Genomic DNA, 21455 nt, shown 5'->3' on the forward strand with positions numbered 1-21455 from the left:
ACACTAGACCTGCATTTCCTACAATCTTTATGCTGACATTTTAATATTTATGTATGTTTCTCTTTTCTTGTTGGCTGGGAATGTTAACATTTTGGCTTGTTATTCCAGGGCCCGCTCAGGTTGTGCAGGTATGAGAGAGTGGGCCCAATGACGGGGTGGTGTCCTATCCAGGGACAGTTCACGTCTTAAGCCCTTGAGTTAATACATACGATCACATAACATGGTTAAGTAAATATTACTGGCAAACAAGAATATGATATTACCAAGTGAACTACTTGTGACAAATACCAAATGAAAACAGTTAAGCAATCGCCCAACTTTATTATTTACATACAAAGTCTGCAGGACAGGATAGGCCCAATTCAGTCTCCCCTCCTACTTTTCACAGAATGTAAACATGAGAAACCCCAGCCCAGCCCTTAATTAAAAAAATAAAATAAAAAGGATAGAAACAAACAAACAAACAATGCATAAACATTGAGAGCGACCTCCTCCATAGAATGGGAGCAAATTACCGAAACCAGAACACTTATAAAATGTTCAAATAAAAGGCCAGATGGTCTAGCAGAAGCCTTTCTTTCATTTGATTTGCTGATGAAATTGAAAATAAATGCTATTTTCAGAATTTTTTTGTAAACCATACTCCATCCTGAATAAGTTTGCATGTATAGGAATAAAATAATTGTATTAAGGAACACAGATGGTTTATGTAGAGGTAAACCAAAGAGATTTGACTGTAAGTTACCAGTCTAACATCTCAGACAAGAAGCATTTGCTCCTTTGCCGACAGCCTTTTTCCATCTTGCACGAAGGGAAGCTGTTGTAATTACTGATCATTTGGACAAGGCAATTTGCTCCCAACGTAAAGTTTATTAGATGTAAAGAAAAAAGAACACATTTACATTTTCCTTTAACATGATATCTGATTTTTTTTTTTTTTTTTTTAATTCTTGCTCACAAACATAACACAAATGACATTTGGTAAAAATGTTCCACTCATACATACCAGGGCCCATTTGTTTAAATCAAGTATTTGTCCCCTCACCTTCTATTCAAAAACAAGGAGATTTAAGAAACTGCAAGCAAAGTGCAACCTCAGCATGGCTTTTCAGACAGGAGTTGGAGTATATTATCAATTTGAATATTTTCAAAGACTTGTGTAACAGATCTCTACAGTAAACAAGAAAACAGTTATCTGCCTACCATACAGATCTTGTAGTCAATTCAATAGGACATTTACCGAGAACATTTGTGTAAAGAGAGAAAAAAAAAAAAAAAAAAAAACACAAACCAAAAAGTAAAATCCCATAACAAAAACCCCACACGTCACCATATATCACATTTTGTAGACAAAAAGCGCACTCATTTAGTCAGTACAAACATTTACCCAGCCATATCTTCAGTCTTGCTTTCTTCATGATTTACTCTTTGGCCTAAAATTAAATTAAATTAAAAAAAGTGCCTCTGCTTCAAGCTGCCACCTAACTTCCTGCTTCTTAGTGATCTTTCACCAATGACGACTGTCACATTATTATTTATTTAATGTCCGTAATAGCACCATGATGGACTTGAGGAACTTCCTGTGCATACTGCATGAAGTGATACCCGTGTGCCTGTTAGCCAGCTAAAGGTGACAAGCCCACGTCTGTTTTAGTCCTGGAGTCCGACACATTGACAATGGAAGCTTGGAGGCAGGTAAGTAAACCAGAATTATATCCAGAAATTAATCTGTATTGAGTGTTGAGATCCAAAGTAAAGCAAAGTAAGAGAGATTGGGAAACATCTCGATTTATTTATCACCTAACCAATATCAGAGAAAGACTCGAACTCTAGCTGTACTTAACAAGTGGAACACTTGAAATTTAAGCCAACCATCTGCCATGTCTGTGCTGTAAAACATCAGCAGCATTCCAGGAACCCAAGAGATGGGACTTGCCCTCAAGTGCAGCCTTCTGCAGAGGATCGATTACAAGTACACACAATAGCATGTCCTATACCGGGATCTTCAAAAAGGCAAACAATCCTATCTCAGCCTCTGAAGAAATGAAGCAATGTCTAATTTTGTTGTTTATTTCAACATTAGGATCACTTTTTCATCAGTCACAGTCAATTTTAGGATTTTATCAGTGAGTATCTGATCTTACAAAGACATTTGTGAGCCTAGTTCAGTGCGGGGTGAGGCCAACAGAACATGGACAGGCTTTAATTTAGCACTTCAACTGGCAGTGTCTGCTGTGGGGTGTAGGGTAACATGCAAGGACAGAAAACGGCAAGGGCTGAGGAATAAAAAAAAGTTTGACCTGGTATCTTCCAGAATCCGCTGGAACTCCCACACAAAACAAAGACACTCACACCACACACACCAGCTGTCCTAATGAATATTTGACTTTAAATGACGACTATTCAATGGTTTAATCCTGCAACTGTACACATGGCTGTGCAGCACAGACCGCTTGAAAGAGATGCCTGATTCAGATAGGATACAGTTTCTTACAGACACCAAGGATATCGAAGAGCATGCTGCCCTCATGCTGTGGCAGACAATGGTAGGTCAAGGCTGGTAACACAAAAAAGACAAGAAAACCAACCACACTGACAGACTCGGGCAAAACCCAAACCCCCCCCCTCCCCACCACCCCAACCCCTACGAAAGGAGATGCTCAGTGAGCAGACAGCTGAAATACAATTGATTTCAAAATCTCTGAAAGATCCATAATGTCTGGGATACGCTTGGCTTCATTGTTCACTTGGTGTTGGAAGTAACCGACATGATCAGTAGAACTGTACAGGCGCAAGAGTCCTAATGTGAAGACAACGAGTCCTAACGTGAAGACAAAGAGTCCTAACGTGAAGACAAAGAGTCCTAACGTGAAGACAATCACATGTAGTTTAGAGGGTAAACAGCACATGATAATCTGGAATGGAAACCGTCAACCTGCATCATGTGTGCCTAATGATTTGAAGGGAAAAACGAACAACAACTAGGATACAGAAGATATAAAAGAATTCCCAGGAAGAAAAACCATGGATGTTTTCTCCCCTTCAAGCTTTTCAGAAGCAATCAGTTTGGTGAAAAAGTTATTGTATTCTTACAGAAAAAAGTGTATGAAAACATCTGAAAAATAGAAAAAAGACCTAAATATATTAAAATTTGCACCTGAAACATTCAAAAAGAATTTAGAAAAAAAAAAATCTGCACTGACAAGAAGTTACAAGGATGTCACGTATGCAGTCCTTTTTAGTACTCAAAGCCTGTGTGTGAATGTATACAAATGTGCGCATGCATCCATACTCACCCCGGTAGCAAATATCTTGAAGTGTTTGTAGTTGTGTGTTTATGTTACAAATTCATACTTTTCCTAAAAATAGGAAAAAGACAAACCAACAAAACGACTCTTGTGCAGTCTGGATTTCCTTCTTACCTGCCAGTGTGCTACGGCCTACACGCTCATCTTCAAGTATCAGTCTTTCCATTTTTCCTCTTTTACTGCCCTCAGCTGCTGCCTACAAAATTTAACACTTTGTTCCTTACATGTGGTTTAAGGTGATCAATTCTAAAATTTCTAGATTTTAAAAAAAAAAAAGAAGAAGAAGCATGCATTATAAATACCAGATGGCCTGCATCATCCCTGTATCAATATATTCAATTAATAGGTGGGGGAGAAAAAAACAAACAAAAATACAACGTACTCCATTCAGTTTTGCTTAAAGGCTGAACAATGGTAACAATAAAGGGTGGTGGGGAACAAAATAAACGTAAAAAAGTAAGGCAATGTAATATTGGAAGCTACCACAACTGTAGAAGAGGGGGGCTGACAAAAAAAAAGGGGAGAGACTGCTGCGGAGGGGTTAACTCCAAGTTGTATCGTATCCTGTCCAGCCAGGAGGTGGCGCTAAGTATACCCTCCTGCTGCGATACATGAAGCTGACAACCCCCATGTAACCAGCTCTAGGAACCCCAGACTTGAGATCATCCATGACCCCAAGGGCTTTGGCAAAAGCTTTAAAACTGTCTCTTGTGGAGTACTGTATCCGAACAGGGCCGGAGCTGGAAACTCGGTTTCCCTGCAGTTCCTCCACAGTCACTACTGGGGCAGCATACACTTGCTCGGTGAACGTCCGATCGTAAGCCTCCTTCTTGAGGTAGCCAAGATCGCGTTGAGTGAAAGGCACAAACTGGTCATTGAGTTTTATGAAACGCAGGTATTGGTCAAAAAACTGACCCAGACTCACACCCTTCCGACCGAAAGTCATGGTGCGAGAAACTTCTGGGCGGACGCAGGCCCGGCCTTTCCGCTGCTCTGGCTGCCTCATCCAGTCATCCCAGAACGAGGCAGGCCACTTAGACTCCAACTCTTCCCAGAGGTCTTTCAGCAGCATCCAGCCCAGCCCTGGGAAAAAGTCAGTCCGGTACAGGAGCTCAGGAGATTTTTGATCAATCATCTGTTCACGGCCATTGTCATTCCATGCAGAGATGCACCACAGGGACTTATCTTCAAGCAGTAGGGGAAAGAGAGAACGGAAGTACTCAAAGAAGTCTGGGGATACCTACAGGAAAACAAAAAAAGAAAATAAAAATTAGGACATATATTCTAATATGGGGGGGTCGGAACCCAAACTTTTTAAAAGCATATTTTTAAGTGAAGAATAAGAGACCCGCAATATAACCTCCCTTGGACAGCCTTACATTGAACAGAATTCAATTTAAACGAGAGAGAAAAAGACGAGATCTCTTTTTGATTAACCGTTAAGGCAGCAGGGTGTCGGGTTTGTTTTGCACTAAAGTGGACTAAGAGCTGGGTGATAACTTGTGCTAGACTGGGTAAGCTATTGACAAGATATTCACATTTTAATTGATAATCAGTCTTTGGGGGATGGAAACAAACCATTTTCTAAAAAGCGCTCAGTGATGTAAACAGATGTAACTAATTTAATAAGGGGGGGGGGGGGGGGGGGGGGGGGGATAAAAAAAATAAAGGTGTCCTGGCTTTGACTTTTCAAGGATATTCTCCATAATCCGGCGCCATGTTTTTAATACTGAAATCTGTGCTGACACAACAGTGCACATCATTAAGATAAACTCAGTTGTCCTAGATAAGCCGTTCTCAGGAAATAAAGACGTTACACTCTGGTGAAGACGAATAATCTGCCGCACAAACAGTACATCACCTGTGTATTTGTACAGTTACGTGTGTTTTACTGGGCTTCATCTGCACTGCTCCATAAACTGAAAGAGAGGAGGAAGTGTTGATATTTGAGGTAACAGCTGAAATGGTTTGAAAAGGTCACAGGTGAATAAACTGGTAGTGAACAGTGGCAGGTGAACTAGACGGGCACACTGCCCACTGACCCCGGTTAGTATGGCAGAGGCACTAAGAGCGAGCGCCTTTAGGAGTCTCTCCAAGTCTGTTGTAGAATCTGTAGGACAGCTTATCAGTGTTCGTATTTTTCATTTTACACACCATCTCACAACAGAATCTTACACAGCTGTATAGTGATGACCCTGTAAACAAAGTTCTTCTTCACAACATTTCCTGCTTTAATGCTGTGGTTTCAGAAGGAGGACATCGCTTTGACGACTATCATACAATCTCACTGTTCTGAAGAACACCAGGTGCTCAGAGTCTAAAAACGGACTCATTTTAATTTTAAACTAAATACACACAAAATCTGTCCAACTGAATTCACTGAATTATAAGTAGAGCTAATTTCAGAATGAGGGTTTCTAAAAACAAGGAAGGAAGAAACAAAACTGCCAAGCACTGCAGTTATCAAAGGAGTAGTAAAATAATACACAAGAGCCTTTATCAAAGATCGAGCCATGGAAGCTGCACAGGCAAGTCAACATCTACCAGCCATCTATCAGATGCTCCCCCATAGTAGTTTGTGTGCACCAGGATTTCATCCTGCTTAGCTGGCAGATAAAAAGCATAATCCTTACCAACTTGTGGATTTAGCTATCTTGAGTGAGCAGTATGTGATGGATCTTAAACAATATTGTTCTCATACATCGCGCTGTGAGAAAGTCTGTGAACCCTTTGGAATCAGAGGTCCATCACAAATGGCTCCAAAAAAAAGTATGACCAGATCATCAGAACAATATTTCTTTTATTTACTGAACAAAAGAATAATCCAACTTGCAGAAGCCACTTGTGAAAACCATATCCACTGTGCTGATTCAACAGGAAGACCAAATTGCCAATGGTTTGTTTAAAGTTTTTTGTAGCCGGTCCTGATTGTCTTTTCATCAAGTGGTTAGCACCACCTGGCTCCATTTACCTTCTTAAATCAACACAGAGGCAGCAGGAGTGTCCATTTGTTTTTCTACTGTCTTGAATGTCTTTTACAATAAAATAACTAAAATTTTCATGCCATGGAGTGGTTAGATGTACCTAATTTTAGGACTTGACGACTAGCCGGCTGTATGTGAAGCCTTGACACGTTACACCTTAGGCTTGGTCCACTCCAATGGATACATATGAAAACGCTGTTTTCTTTTTAAAAGTTTTTCTTCCAAAAGAAGTGTTTTCATTTAATAAAAAAAAAATTACCATTGACACTGAAAATGGGAAATACATATAACTGTGCCCTCCATAATGTTCAGGACAAAGTTGTTTCCTTGATTTACTGGAACCTGAGCAGATAAGATGTTTCTATACACCTCAGAAGTCTTTGTGTCACAGCCGTCTGCAGTCCCATCATCAATGAAGATTAGTGTGCCAGTACCTGTGGCAGCCATAACACTCCTACCACCATGTTTAACAGATTCAGTGGTCTACTTTGGATCTTGGGCAGTTCTTTCATCTCCACATGTTGCTCTTGCCATCACTCTGATACAGATTAATATTTCTCTCGTTTGTCCACAACAACTTTATGCAGAATTCCACAAACTCTAATCTGGACATCCTGTTTTTGTGGCCAACTAGTAGTTTGTGCCTTGTAGTGTGGCCTCAGGCACATCCAGCTCTGCCTCCTGAAGACGGTTTCTGATCTGCCGGACAAGCGTTTGGGGCTGATTCTTTACCATAGTGAGGATTCTTCCATCATCATCAGCAGTGGTGGTCTTCCTTGGCCTACCAGTCCCTCTGTGATTACTGAGCTCACCAGTGTGTTCTTTCTTCTTAATGATATTCCGGGCAGTTGATTTGGTAATCCTAAGGTTTTACTGATGTCTCTAATGGTTTTATTCTTGTTTTTCAGCCTCATAATGGCTACCTTTGACTTTCACTGGCACAGCCCTTTGTCCTCATGCTGCTGAACAATGGCAACTGAAGACCCCAAAAGGTAGAAACAAGCCGAAGGATCCTATGAAGCAATGGAATCACACACACACACACACAACACCTGTAATGCCAACTGTCCCAAACATTATGGTGCCCTGAAATGGGGGGGCTGGGGAAATCACATAGAAAAGGTGTTGCCATTTCTATATTGTGTGATCGACATGTGCACAAATACCTTTAAATGAAAGTCTGCAATGGGCACTTTAATCACGTCTGAATTGTTCTCCATGTTTTTGGAAACTCCTAAGAACATGTGCTTAAACATAAAATGACATGACAAGCAAAATGGGCAAACAGAGGGGTACGGACAGCAGCCTGGAACTTCCTTGACTGAAGAAATCAGGACATGAGACCTAAAACATGGGCATGAAAAAGTGCCAGATACTCCAATACCGGACAAGATTACATAATACAAAATGAAACAAAATAATGTAATAAGTAAGTCTAAGTTAGCCATTTTAAAAGCTCAGTAAATTTACATTTTACACAGAATGTCAAAGTACACTGCCTGGCCAAAAAAAAAAAAGTCGCCACCTGGATTTAACTAAGCAAATAGGTACGAGCCTCCTATTGGATAATTACTGCATGGGCGATTATCTTTCAGCTGGCAACAAGTTATTTAACCCCAACTGGTGGAATGAGTTGCTTCTCATTTCTTAATCAACCATGTCGAAAGACACATCTCGTGGTCGTGGAAAAGATGTTAGATGTTTTCTCTGCTTGATGCATGCCAATGATTTGACCCTTCTCAAACAGACTAAGGAGATTGCAGAAACTACTAAAATTGGGTTAAGAACTGTCCAACGCATTATTAAAAACTAGAAGGATAGTGGGGACCCATCGTCTTCAAGGAAGAAATGTGGCCGGAAAAAAATCCTGAATGATCGTGATCGGCGATCACTTAAACGTTTGGTGAAATCAAATCGAAGAAAAACAACAGTAGAACTCAGGTCTATGTTTAATAGTGAAAGTAAGCGCATTTCCACACGCACAGTGCGAAGGGAACTCAAGGGATTGGGACTGAACAGCTGTGTAGCCGTAAGAAAACCACTAATCAGTAAGGCAAACCGGAAAAAAAGGCTTCAATTTGCTAGGGAGCATAAAGATTGGACTCTGGAGCAATGGAAGAAGGTCATGTGGTCTGAAGAGTCCAGATTTACCCTGTTCCAGAGTTGAGAATCTTTGGGATGTGCTGGAGAAGGCTTTGCGCAGCGGTCAGACTCTATCATCATCAATGCAAGATCTTGGTGAAAAATTAATGCAACACTGGATGGAACTAATCTTGTGACATTGCAGAACCTTATCGAAACAATGCCACAGCGAATGCGTGCCGTAATCAAAGCTAAAGGCAGTACAACGAAATATTAAGTGTGTGACCTTTTTTTTTTTGGTGGCGACTTTTTTTTTGGCCAGGCAGTGTATATCATGCCATTTCTTTTCAAATTTCATTTCTTTTTAAATAACAAAAATTGAAAGCCCTGCTTTGTCACAAGAAATGATCTGTCAAAAACACAGTTATATAAAGCAGCCACGCCAAAGAAAGAAAATATTATTCATATATAATATATAATATAGCCATGTAAGCCTGCTAGTGAGCCAGTCTCCTTTACCTTAGCAAGAGACGAATGTAAAAGGGCTGAAAAGCAGAACAGAACCTGCAGCGGTTATAAAAGTTTTCTGTGTCGAAATACAGAGAGGTGTGTGAAGATGAAAGACGCTAACTACAACACATGCTGGGAAAAGTCAGCCAAGATGGAACTAAAACAGAGGCACTTGATGCTAGAAATGTGAGAAGATGACATTTAAGATTACATCTTTTAATTACAAAGGAATAAAAACAGCATTCTTTTAACACATTTTTAACTTTTTTGATTCCTTGTTAATTCAATTTTATAAGAGGGGCCAGTTATTTTACAAAGAGGTATGCGGCTGAATATTTAAAAGGGGATGTACAGCACAAGGTGAGCAGAGATGACATTTGCTATACTGAACGTGTATATACAGGCCGAGTCAGAATGATGTTAACACTGTTGGTACTGCTTGGTATTCAGTTTATGTGCCACATATGGTGTTGAACACGATGGCGAAAAGGTTGAGACATTCCAGTAAATCTTCTTGCACATATGAAGTATGTTTTGTGAATAAATTGTTTCCGCCATTCAAATGTTAACATAATTTTGACTCACCCTCTATGTATAAGGAACCTATTAAAATATACAATCTTACACTTTGTTAAAAAATTGTAATAACTACTAATTCATTGCAACCTGAAAGGAATCCCTACGGTGCTCCATGTGCTGTTGTGCTCTGGAGATTTATGCCAAAAGTAGTAAAACTTTCTTTGTTGGGTACGAGGATTGCATATTGAAGCCAACTCTGGTAGTTTAGGCCTGCTTAAGCAGCTCATTTTATTTTGCTGATGCATAGTATTAAATGAAAGTAAGATTATAAAACAGACCGTGGAATGGAATCGCATTCCGCACACTTTAAATAAATGAAGGATTCATTCCGCAGCATCTTGCCGTATGTCTTTTGAAAATAACCGTGTTGCACTTTAAACTTCCACTGCTATATAAGGAGTGTGTTTGCTGTGAAAATATCTTTCAGCATTTGCTCAATAAATTGAATTAGACCTCTCCAATCCTCACAGGCTAGGTTTGAGCAAACCACATAAGACGAGAAATGGGTGTGCACAGAGCCGGAATTCTGACATGTCAAGTCACTTCAGAGTGAAATGCTGTACAGTGGCAGCACGCCGACACATAATTGCACAGCATCTTAATTATTCCAAATACCGGCTGTTAAATGGCAAACACATGTTCAGTTTCAGCAACCTCTATAGTTTTTAAAAGTTAGTGTTAAGCCCTGCAAAGTGCACTTACCTCCAGATCATCCTCAACAATCACTGCAGCTTGGTATTTAAATGTGTGGAAGATTTGATTGAGTGCCCAGCGATAATGTCGAGCAATCTTGTAGTAGCCTTGGAACTTTCTATGGTCTGGTCGTACTGCAAGGTCTCCAAGGTCAGGTTGGTGAATGTGCATCACTTGATCACCATAGGAATCAATTGCCTTGGAGGTTTCCTTGTGGCCACAGTCCTGGCTCACTATGATGGGAAATAGCTCTTTGGAAGGTCGGTAATACAAGAGCTTGTCAAGACATCGCTTAACTGTAGGCCGGTCACAAGCGATGACTAAAATAGGAATAACAATGTCCTTTACTTCGGGAATTTTTGGGTCATTGACCATTGCGGATTTGGCATCCCGTTTTGGAAATGGATTCACATCGCTATTTTTTATTTGTTTTATCTGCTTTCGCTTGTCCCACAGTGCTCTGTGACCCTGGATTTGCTGCAAAAGAAGCTTCTGCTTTTCCAGCTCCGTTTCTACCTCTTCAGCCAGTCGCACAACATCCTGGGTCAGGTCAACTCCACCAACCCATTCTCGGTTGCCTCCTGGTTCAACTCCAACTCCATTTGAAGGGCCGGTGAAGGTGGGCCTTCCCCAGAGGAAGAGGAAGAGCAAGGCGTTCCAAGCCACAAAGAGTGCAGCTCCACAAAGTATTAGGCTTCCCCTTCGGACCATCCTCCTCAAACACCTCCTGCTCCTCCTCCTCCTACAGGATCTCTTATCTTGGAGGGGACAGGGTTTTGGAAGGGAGATGGGGGGGCTTCATTAACATCAATCCACTGCCATTAATCTAAAACAGAAAAAACAAAAACACACACCCTTCAATGGACTGAAACAGAGAGCAAAAAACTTTAACAATCATCTATAGGTGCAACCAGAAGAAACACTGCAGTTATGTCGGACTCTGTTGTCCACATTCAGAAATTTAGCAGCTATTTTTTTAATAGATTTATCTTTTATTCAATGTCTCACAGGGACTGATCTTTGACCAAGTCAGAAGTTTTCTTTTAATTCATTCTGGTGAATATCTGAGAGGGGCTGTTGTTGTCTGTCATATTACAATACAGGGGGTCCTCGGGTTACAACGTCTCGACATACGATGTTTCGAGTTTACAACGCTCACTCCCATAAAAACTTACGTCGTTAGCATCGTACTTACAGACTACGTGGGCGAACTAGTTTGGTTGCACACAGCAGAAGAATACACAGTAACACGACGTATGAGTCAGGGAGTTGGCAAACTAGTTTGGTTTGCGCGCGGAGGAAGTGTTCCATTTGTGTTGCTTTGTTTGGCAAATTTTTTGGCCCTTATCATGGCTCCTAAACGAAAGTCAGAGTCTTCAGATGGCAGTGCTTCGAAGAAATGGAAAGCCATCACGATGGAAGTGAAATTAGACATTGTAAAGAGATCAGAAGGAATAAAGGTAAGGAATTTTTTTACACTCATTTTTTCTGTTACTACAGTACAGTGTACAGTACAGTATATGTTCTCTTTTTAGTTGTGTTTTTATGCTCTAGATTATGATTTTGCAAATGTGTTAGGATAGATAAGTGACTTAGGCTAGGGTGCGTTTCGACATACACCAAAATTTGGGTTACAGTGATCCCTCGCTATATCGCGCTTCGCCTTTCGCGGCTTCACTCTATCGCGGATTTTATATGTAAGCATATTTAAATATATAATCGCGGATTTTTTGCTGGTTTGCGGATTTCTGCGGACAATGGGTCTTTTAATTTCTGGTACATGCGTCCTCAGTTGGTTTGCCCAGTTGATTTCATACAAGGGACGCTATTGGCAGATGGCTGAGAAGCTACCCAACTTACTTTTCTCTCTCTCTCTTGCACTGACATTCTCTGAGTCTGATCCTGACGTAGGGGGATTGAGCAGGGGGGCTGTTCGCACACCTAGACGATACGGACGCTCGTCTAAAAATGCTGAAAGATTATCTTCATGTTGCTCCCTTCTGTGCTGCTGCTTCCTGAAGCGACATGCTGCACGGTGCTTCGCATACTTAAAAGCTCGAAGGGCGCGTATTGATTTTTGATTGTTTGTTTTTATCTGTCTCTCTCTCTCTGACATTCTCTGCTCCTGACGGAGGGGGTGTGAGCTGCTGCCTTCCTTGCAACTGCTTTGTGCCACGGTGCTTTGCATACTTAAAAGCCAAACAGCCCTATTGATTTGTTTGCTTTTCTCTCTCTCTCTGACATTCTCTGCTCCGGACGCGCACTCCTTTGAAGAGGAAGATATGTTTGCATTCTTTTAATTGTGAGACGGAACTGTCATCTCTGTCTTGTCATGGAGCACAGTTTAAACTTTTGAAAAAGAGACAAATGTTTGTTTGCAGTGTTTGAATAACGTTCCTGTCTCTCTACAACTTCCTGTGTTTCTGTGCAAATCTGTGACCCAAGCATGACAATATAAAAATAACCATATAAACATATGGTTTCTACTTCGCGGATTTTCACCTTTCACAGGGGGTTCTGGAACGCAACCCCCGCGATGGAGGAGGGATTACTGTACATCACTGTTCTGTCGTGTGTCGTAACCCGAGGACCCCCTGTACTTATGTACTTACTGAGCTCCTGTAAAAAGCCGATTGTCCCCCTGGAAATAAAGTACAACCTATAGTTAGCATATGAGGGGAAAGGAGACATCAACTCAGGCTGCAGTAAAACTTAACTCATGAACACAGAGTCTATTGAGAATTACCAGTTCACCAGGGGTCTCATTTATAAACCTCTGCATGGATTCTAATATGAAAATATGTGCACAACAAGAAACAATGGGGTTGGGGGGAAACAAAAAAAACCCTGTGCTAGATTGCCACCCTGGAACAACCATACATAGACTATGCCTGAATAAACCTTACATGTGTGTAACCACGATGCTTCAGTCATTCATAGGCTGGTAAAGCAGCCTGACGCTGGACACATCCAGCCACCGCCAACTGCATTTAAGAAGTTCTATGCCACTCTCCACACTACACTGAATCACCGCTCCTCTGCACTCCGAGGGTCTGGCGCCAACATCAGAGCAGGTAGACACGACTACCTGGCACATGTAAAGATATAAACAAGCTGTACGGCACGAGATTTAGATAACATACGAGTGAGTGTGTGCTTTGATTTCTAATCCTTAGAAGTGACAACAGGTAGCTTATATAAGTTTGAGAATACGCCCTCCTAAAACGGAACTACAATTGAGAATGGACAATATACACGTGAGTTGTCATTTAGTTGGTATGTGTCTGCATTTCCTTACTTTATCTACTTCCTTACTTGCTCCAAGATGTTGTGTACAGATGGGTCATATATTTCAAGCCTCTTCTTGTGTTTATGCAAGTTTAATAAAAATAAAACAAAAATAAAAACAATCTCTCCAAACCACTCTTTAAAAATCACACCTTAGGGTAGTAGAAGACGAGGCTTGTGCATATGCAGTACTGTTAGGAAAGGAATGTAATGACTGCTTTTAAGGACTGCCGTGTAAACAGTGTTTGTGGTGTATGAATTGGATAGTTCTGCTCTGAAACAAGTTTCCCATGACCATTCAACCTGCTCTGAACCTACCGATATTCAAAACCCTCTTCAAAACACGCTTGTTCACAAAAGCACCTCTGGACCGGTTGTGCCATTTGAAAAGTCTCTTTTGTTCTGACCCTATCATCCCTGCACTAACTAGGCCAGTGGTTTTAAATCCCAGTCCCGAGGGACCCCTGTGGCTGCAGTTTATTTCAATCCAGTTTCAAAATCAGGGACTCATTTTCCCTTTAATTGATCCTCATTGTTTAAATTCTTCTCTTAGTCTGTAAATAGAAAAGAGCAGTAGTGTGAGATTTCTATTAGCCCCATGTAACACACACACACAAATGCTTGCCAATAAAATTTAGGAAACACATTTTTTACATTTCTGGTGTCAAGCATTTCATCATTCTGTACTGTTTGGCCTTCTATCTACTACGCTCCCTTAACCTTATCCTAAAAAAAATAAATAAAAAAATAACAAAAAAAGAATATAAATGAACTCCACAGAAATAGGCGAGTTAATGGAAAAATAACAAAAGAACTTCAAACTATGAAGCATCATAGGTTTCTAGAAAAGTGGAATATACCACAAAAACAGAATACTTATGTGCATATAGTTATTAGAAGTAGGCAGTTTAGTCATTTTTCCTAAATATGAAATACAGAAGGTATACTAAAAGTTGTCATGACACCTTGTTTGTTTTACATTACAACAAGCATATCTGAATAATTCTTTTTATATTATGCCCTTCTTTATATCAGAGAGAAAGCACAAAGAAACAGTAAGTGCTATAGTTAGAAAAACATAACATAGAAAAACAAGCATATTGTAAAATATCCATCACTTTACTGAGCCAGCATATTTGTACAGGGTCACAGGTGACTTGAGCCCACTACTGTAGCCTCGATTTGAGCCGATTGTTTCTTCTCTAGTTTATTTTGTACGACTATGTTAGAAAGAGACACATTTTCAATACACATATATTCCAATTCACCACAAAAAATGTGTGTGTTTATCATTATGTATAAAGCTGGGAGTGGCTGGCACCCTGCCCAGGATTGGTTCCTGCCTTGTGCCCTGTGTTAGCTGGCATTGGCTCCAGCAGAACCCCGTGACCCTGTGTTCGGATTCAGCCGGTTGGAAAATGGATGGATGGATAAAGCTGGGAGCATGTGCTTAATCTGAAATAAAAAGGATAGAAGTAAGAAAAAACCAAATATATACAGACTCCCAAAAGAAAAGTGTACTAGTGATTTTCACCCATATCCATTACCTGTAAAGTATAACAAAAAATTATCCACCCGTTTACATATCTGAACTTTCCAAAGCTCATTTAACATTCATATCTTCTTTAAAATATTTTGAAAATTATCCACACATCTTTGAAAGCCAAAAGTACATATCTTCTTTAAAATATTTTGAAAATTATCCACACATCTTTGAAAGCCAAAAGTACAGAACAGCTTGTCATTGAGTGCATTACAATTTTTTACATCTCTTTCATATGTGGACTGTTCTTTCACAAAATGTAGGTGGAATATAAAAATCATAAACTTTGCTGGTTCATGTCTACGGTTCTAACCAAATTGTAAATCATGACTTACCTAATGCAGCACAATGGTTAGCACTGCAACCTCTAAACTCAAGTGGGACTCTGATTTCCACCCACATCTAAAAGATATGAAGGTTACACAAGCAGGCGACGTTGCACTGGCACAGTGAAAGTGTGGGTGTGTGGCTCAGCAACAGATCAGTAACCCACCCGAGGTTTGTGTCAACCTGGTATCAAATACAGTTTTACGAGACCAGTGTTGGAGATAAATATTTGTTTCTAACCCCTTTATTAAAAAGAACCATGTTAAATGGAAAAAGTGTCACATGAACAGTGCTCTTTTTTTTCTTTTTTAATAACTTAAGGGATAACGTGGAGAGGAAGCCTAAAAAATCATTGAAATTCAAAACAGGAAATTATACTATCCAACTAACAAAGGACACTAGTCCTAAAACAAATGAACTGCCGAGTAAGCCAATAAGCAACTGTTACCAAATTGGGAATCCGAGTATTCCAGATTGATTGTTTGTACCTTGTCCCCAGTGGTGACAGGACCCTACATTGGAATATAAAATAGATACCCATCTGCAAAACAAACCCTTTTTGAAATTAAAAAAAAAAAAAAAAGCTGTTATTTTGTAGTAATCAGCAGGAGGCTTTAAATTGTACAAATAAACTTGATCCTAATGAAACTACAACCTTCGTTATTAGCTCTGAAAAAGGCAAATCTCCAGATAATCTAACATTATCCCACCACAAACAGGAAGGCAATTATTACAATGGCACTCTGGCAATGTGCCTTAATTGCAGAGTCCATTAGACCTCCTGTGTGTGTGTGTGTGTGTGTGTGACGTCATACCAACAACTCGCTACATTACAGACTAATGTTGTACAGACCAGGGGGCAGAAAATCAAAAATAATCCAAGTAGTCCGAATGGGAGAGGGGAAAAACCCGACACCTGTGTCCTTGCAGGAGGAAAGAAGAAGTGTACCTGTTATAATGGAGTACCTGAGGGGACACTCTCTTGGTTTTTTTTTTTTTTTGGATTACCTAAATGTAATAAAGCCATACATAATCACTGGTGTCTCAACTGTCATTAGAAGCATCTCCTTTGCATCACTATGGGACACCAGAAAAATTTCCAAAACAAAAACAAATCAGTTGTGGGAAAAAAGGACCAGAATAAATATACAAATATATTTTAAAAGAAGGAATCTTCACTCCTATAAGCCAATCCTCAAAGACTGTATACAGTAATCCCTCACTACTTCGCGGTTCACTTTTCGCGGATTCACGACTTTGCGGATTTTATATGTAAGCATATCTAAATATATAACACGGATTTTTCGCTGCTTCGTGGGTTTCTGCGGACAATGGGTCTTTTTACTTCTGGTATTTGCTTCCTCAGTTGGTTTGCCCAGTTGACTTCATACAAGAGATGCTATTGGCGGATGGCTGAGAAGCTACCCAATCAGAGCACGGAGTTAAGTTCCTGTGTGCTGCTGATTGGCTCAGCGACGGAGTGGTGCATTAACCAGGAAGTCTCATCTCACTCATTCAGCATTAATGTGCTCTTGCTACTGCATTCAGGGGATTATTACCTTCATCGTCATCATTTTTACTGCGCAGCATATTCATCACGTCATATATAGCTACGTGTACTTCGTTATACAGTAAGTGTAAACGTATCTACCGATTTCATATTGCTTAGCAGTTGTCCCTGTTATTAATAGAGTAAAGGGTGGGTTGTAAACAATACAGGGAGGGTTTAAAAACGTCCAAATACACATTAATTAAATAAATATGGTGTCCCTACTTCGCGGAAATTCAGTTATCGCGGTTGGCCTTGGAACCTATCTCCCGCGATAAGTGAGGGATTACTGTATATGGTAAAAACCTTGGTAGGCCATGGGTAAGTCCGACTTTCATTTTTATTAACATTAACATAGTTATACAAGTTATAAAATCAATCTAAACCCGATAACAAAAGACCACCTGTTGTTACAGACAAGTGACACACAGGCAGCGTTGTGCTCTCCATTAATAGCTCAATGCAAACACTGAGCGGTTAAAGCAGGTCTAAGAATGCACTGTAATCCAAAGCAGGAAACCTGATTATACAGACAGGAAGGCCTACATTCCTAAAACAAACGAAATGCTGAGTAATCCAAAAAGGAACTACACTCACACTAGGAATCACAATAGCGCTGCTCAAAACTGGTTTCCGTCTGGTAGTCAGTGCAGACACTAACCTGAACTTGAAAGTCTTGGCACCTTCTAATATTTTGCTCTGTCTGTTACATCATCCATACAATTTATGCTTTTTAGAGAAAGCTGAATTTCAACAAAGGTATAAAAATGGTGAACACAATTGTGAGGGAGACCGAGACTGACCAATAGCTTTGTTGATTAGTAGTATTGCTGAAAATTACTCCAGGAGCACTGTACAATGGCTGTCCCTGTACTCTGTCCACCAAAGGTCATGCAAAAAGACAATTTCCTCTTGGGAGTTAATACAGTGTACTAAATACTGCTGGCATTGTACCAGAGAGTAGAGCTGAAGTCATAGACTAGGTCCACACTACTTAATTTTCATTTAAAAACGCAGACATTCATCTGTTTTCGTCTTTCGTCAACACTACCCTGGAGTTTTCAACCAGCAAAAACAGAATTCTAAAAAAGCTTTCCACAGATGAATATTTTTCAGAAAATTGCTGGTTCAGTGTTGCAGTGGGGATGGATGAAAACAGAGTTTTGAAATCACAGACTTTAAATCATACTCAGATTGGAAAGTGATTGAAAGAGCTCCTTGCTGCACTGGAAAATGTCGCTGTACTTGCACTCACCGGACACCCAGTCTGTATACTTAGCTGCTTTGCTGGCCTTATATCTGTATTACTGTAAACAATTATTTCAACTCGTTGTCAGCCCAGACAAAACAATCTGTTTTTAATATTCACCATTTCTGTTTGCAGTGGTAGCGCTGCTGTCTCGCAGTAAGGAGACCTGGGTTCACTTCCCAGGTCCTCCCTGCGTGGAGTTTGCATGTTCTCCCCGTGTCTGCGTGGGTTTCCTCCGGGTGCTCTGGTTTCCTCCCACAGTCCAAAGACATGCAGGTTAGGTGAATTGGTGATTTTAAATTGTCCCTGGTGTGTGTGTGTGTGTGTGTGTGTGTATGCACGCGCTCCCTGCCCAGGATTAGTTCCTGCCTTGCGCCCTGTGTCGGCTGAGATTGGCTCCAGCAGACCCCCATGACCCTGTGTTAGGATATAGCGGGTTGGACAATGACTGACTGACTGACCATTCCTGTTTCTGTGTGTAAACATAAGATGCAAAATAAATGCCTAGCAAAAAGGTCACTTCCTATTCCTTGTTTAAGCCAATGCACACTAAGGCTTTCAGAGTGAACGTCGCTTTTAATATACAATGCAAATTAATTTTAAAAAGGTCTTATTCAAAGGCAAAAGCTCACATTCGATTGTAAAAGGTATGGTCATTTATTTTACCCTCATTAATTTTGGCATCAAGTTACTCCAGATGTGCTTTGCAAAGCTGCAGTATTTTGGAGAACTCTTTTTGCACTTCATTTCCACAATCAGCCATTTCCTAATTTTGAATGGTTAGCTTATGATCTTTATTAGTAATACGTACAGCTACACTCCTACACAAAGGTTTTTTTTTTTGTTTTTTTTTAATTCCATAAGTGTACTTAAGGCAGTTTTTTCTAAATTCTTTTCTGGTGCCCTGAAAGTATCATTTTGTATCCAACTCTGTCCCATTCACTCTTAAACTAGAGAGCCGTGACTGTTGTTCAATGCTAAGATCTTCTCATCAAAGCAAATGGAAAATAACTCATAATTTATAAAAAAAAACAAAAACAAAACAAAAAACAAAATTTTAAAAATTGCTACTTTAAAGAGCCAACAGTCTGTGTCCCACAATTAGTCTCTGGCTGCCAGTTTAACGCATAATGCCTAAAACAATGAGGTAATAAAAATATTCAGGCCACCTTTATTAAAATATTACTCTATCTATAAAAGGAGAAAGAGAAAGAAAAAAATATGACAGAAGTAGATTTTGCAGTCCCTGGCTTGATACTGGGATGACCCCCCTTTTCCAGGTGAGTCCACAAGTGCTGACAGACTTTGAATTCTAAATGCTGTGATGTGAAATCCTGTACAAACATACAAGTTTAATAACCAGAATCATTAACCTAAGTTTAAATATATATTTGAATATTTACTTATTTGTGACCAAAATTAAAAATTTTTAAATTAATTAAAAAAAACACACACACACACACACACACACACTACAGACACAATTAAAATGGAAGGAAGATATGTTAAGGAACTTCAGTTTAGAAAAACAGCAGTTGGTCTTGACCATGAGGAGTCAGTAAACATGCTCTGGACATCTATCAAAGATGCCTCCCTACCATACCAAGAAGCTGCCAGGGGAACTGACACAGGTATAAAATCAGGATCCACTGTAGGGTTTGGGTATCTGGGTTGGCTGGAGTATTACCCTTACCCTATGAGGAGGTAAGAGAGTGACAGGAACACTTGAACAATCATCCATCCAAGCACCATTCTATCCCATGTATCCAGAGCAGGGATATGAGGCAGCTGGAGTCTGCTCCAGCAATTGAGAGCACAAGGCAGGAATATCTGGACAGTGGACCAGCCCACCACAGGACACACACACACACACACACACACAATAAGGCCAATGTAGAAAGGCCAGTTCACCTAACCTGCAAGTCTTTGTACTGTAGGAGGAAACCCAGGCAGAGACTGTGAAAATATTCAGACTTCTCACATTTAACAATACAACTCTCACCAATGTAGAAGAAGGTACAAACTGGAAGCATACGGCCTTCTAACCACTTAGACACATTGACCATGAATCACAGCATTACTACTAAAAGTAAAAGAATTCAAGGGATGCAAGTTTTTAGGAAAAGCCCCACCTACACATAATATAAACCACATGTGACCCAAAAAACAATGCTGCATTGAACAAAAATGGTAACTTGCAAACAAAAATCAATGAAGCACACAAACAAACTGTCTCGTAGATATTGATAAACCTGGAAATCTGTCAATCAAGGTGCGGTTATAAGCACCATTTCAAAAAAATTTTTAAACACACACATCATAGCAAAATAAAGATCAAATGTGTATAACAATTAACCAGTAATGCATTAATTTAATAAAGCTACATCAGAGTAAGCCAAAAAAGGGAGGAGAAGGACTGTAACCATAATGATGAATTTTACTTAATGTAATTGTTAGAGATGTGCTCACTCTGCCTCCCTCTATGTGTAAGTGAAAGAATCTATAAAAGCATAAAGGTCAACTTAAAAACTTTGTGGTATTTATTGGGTTGAAATCCTAACTCATTTGCACACCACACTAGAGAGGGTAAGATAAGAGAAACAGGGAGTACAAAAGCCTGGTTTATGTTAACTGGGAGAAGTATTTTTTGGTGTAAATGTTCTTTGTAACAGATTTGATTTTGCAATATAATGAAGATAACACTTTTACTAGTGCATTGTTTTAAGATTAGATGCAACCTTCACAAAAAAGTGTAAAGGTTTATAATAAAATTTAAAAAAAACACACATTTTTGTATTTATCACATGACTACTGTTAACACTATAAAGCCTCTTTTAACACAACTTTGTTTTTTTAAGATGTTCTTCTTTTAAGCTACTCATGTGTGAAACACAATGACTCAAGGTCCAAACCAACAGTCTTCAGTAATGAGTGACCTTTGTTAGGCAAGACACAACTAAGTCTGCAGTGGAACTGTAGGCGCTTAAAACTAAATGGAGGCACTGAAGGGAATGACTGGAATTTTTGTAATAAATACATTGCCTGCCCTAATGATGAATTTGTGGGATCCCAATACTGTTTTTTTCATCAGTGATGTAAAAACTGACTAAAACATTGTCCATCCATCCATCCATTATCCAACCCGCTATATCCTAACTACAAGGTCACAGGGTTCTGCTGGAGCCAATCCCAGCCGACACAGGGTGCAAGGCAGGAGACAAACCCTGGGCAGGGTGCACTCTCTCTCACACACACACACATACTAGGGACAATTTAGAATCGCCAATGCATCTAACCTGCATGTCTTTGGACTGTGGGAGGAAACCCACGCAAACACGGGGAG

General features: G+C 39.9%; 1 protein-coding gene across 3 annotated transcripts in view; it reads right to left on the reverse strand.

The window, feature by feature from the left end:
• Positions 1 to 434: 434 nt before the first annotated feature.
• Positions 435 to 21455, reverse strand: part of LOC114650733 (alpha-1,3-mannosyl-glycoprotein 2-beta-N-acetylglucosaminyltransferase-like) — a 51280-nt gene continuing 30259 nt past the window's right edge. For all 3 annotated transcript variants that reach the window (XM_028800557.2, XM_051933741.1, XM_028800550.2), the window contains exons 2-3: positions 10166 to 10982; positions 435 to 4548 (exon numbers count right to left, since the gene is read on the reverse strand). In XM_028800557.2, coding sequence (XP_028656390.1) covers positions 3850 to 4548; positions 10166 to 10867 — 1401 coding nt within the window. In that variant the 5' untranslated portion in view covers positions 10868 to 10982 and the 3' untranslated portion in view covers positions 435 to 3849. The remainder of the gene's footprint in view (positions 4549 to 10165; positions 10983 to 21455) is intronic.

This window comes from Erpetoichthys calabaricus, chromosome 1, assembly GCF_900747795.2.
Source record: "Erpetoichthys calabaricus chromosome 1, fErpCal1.3, whole genome shotgun sequence".
Classification (NCBI taxonomy): Eukaryota; Metazoa; Chordata; class Cladistia; order Polypteriformes; family Polypteridae; genus Erpetoichthys; species Erpetoichthys calabaricus.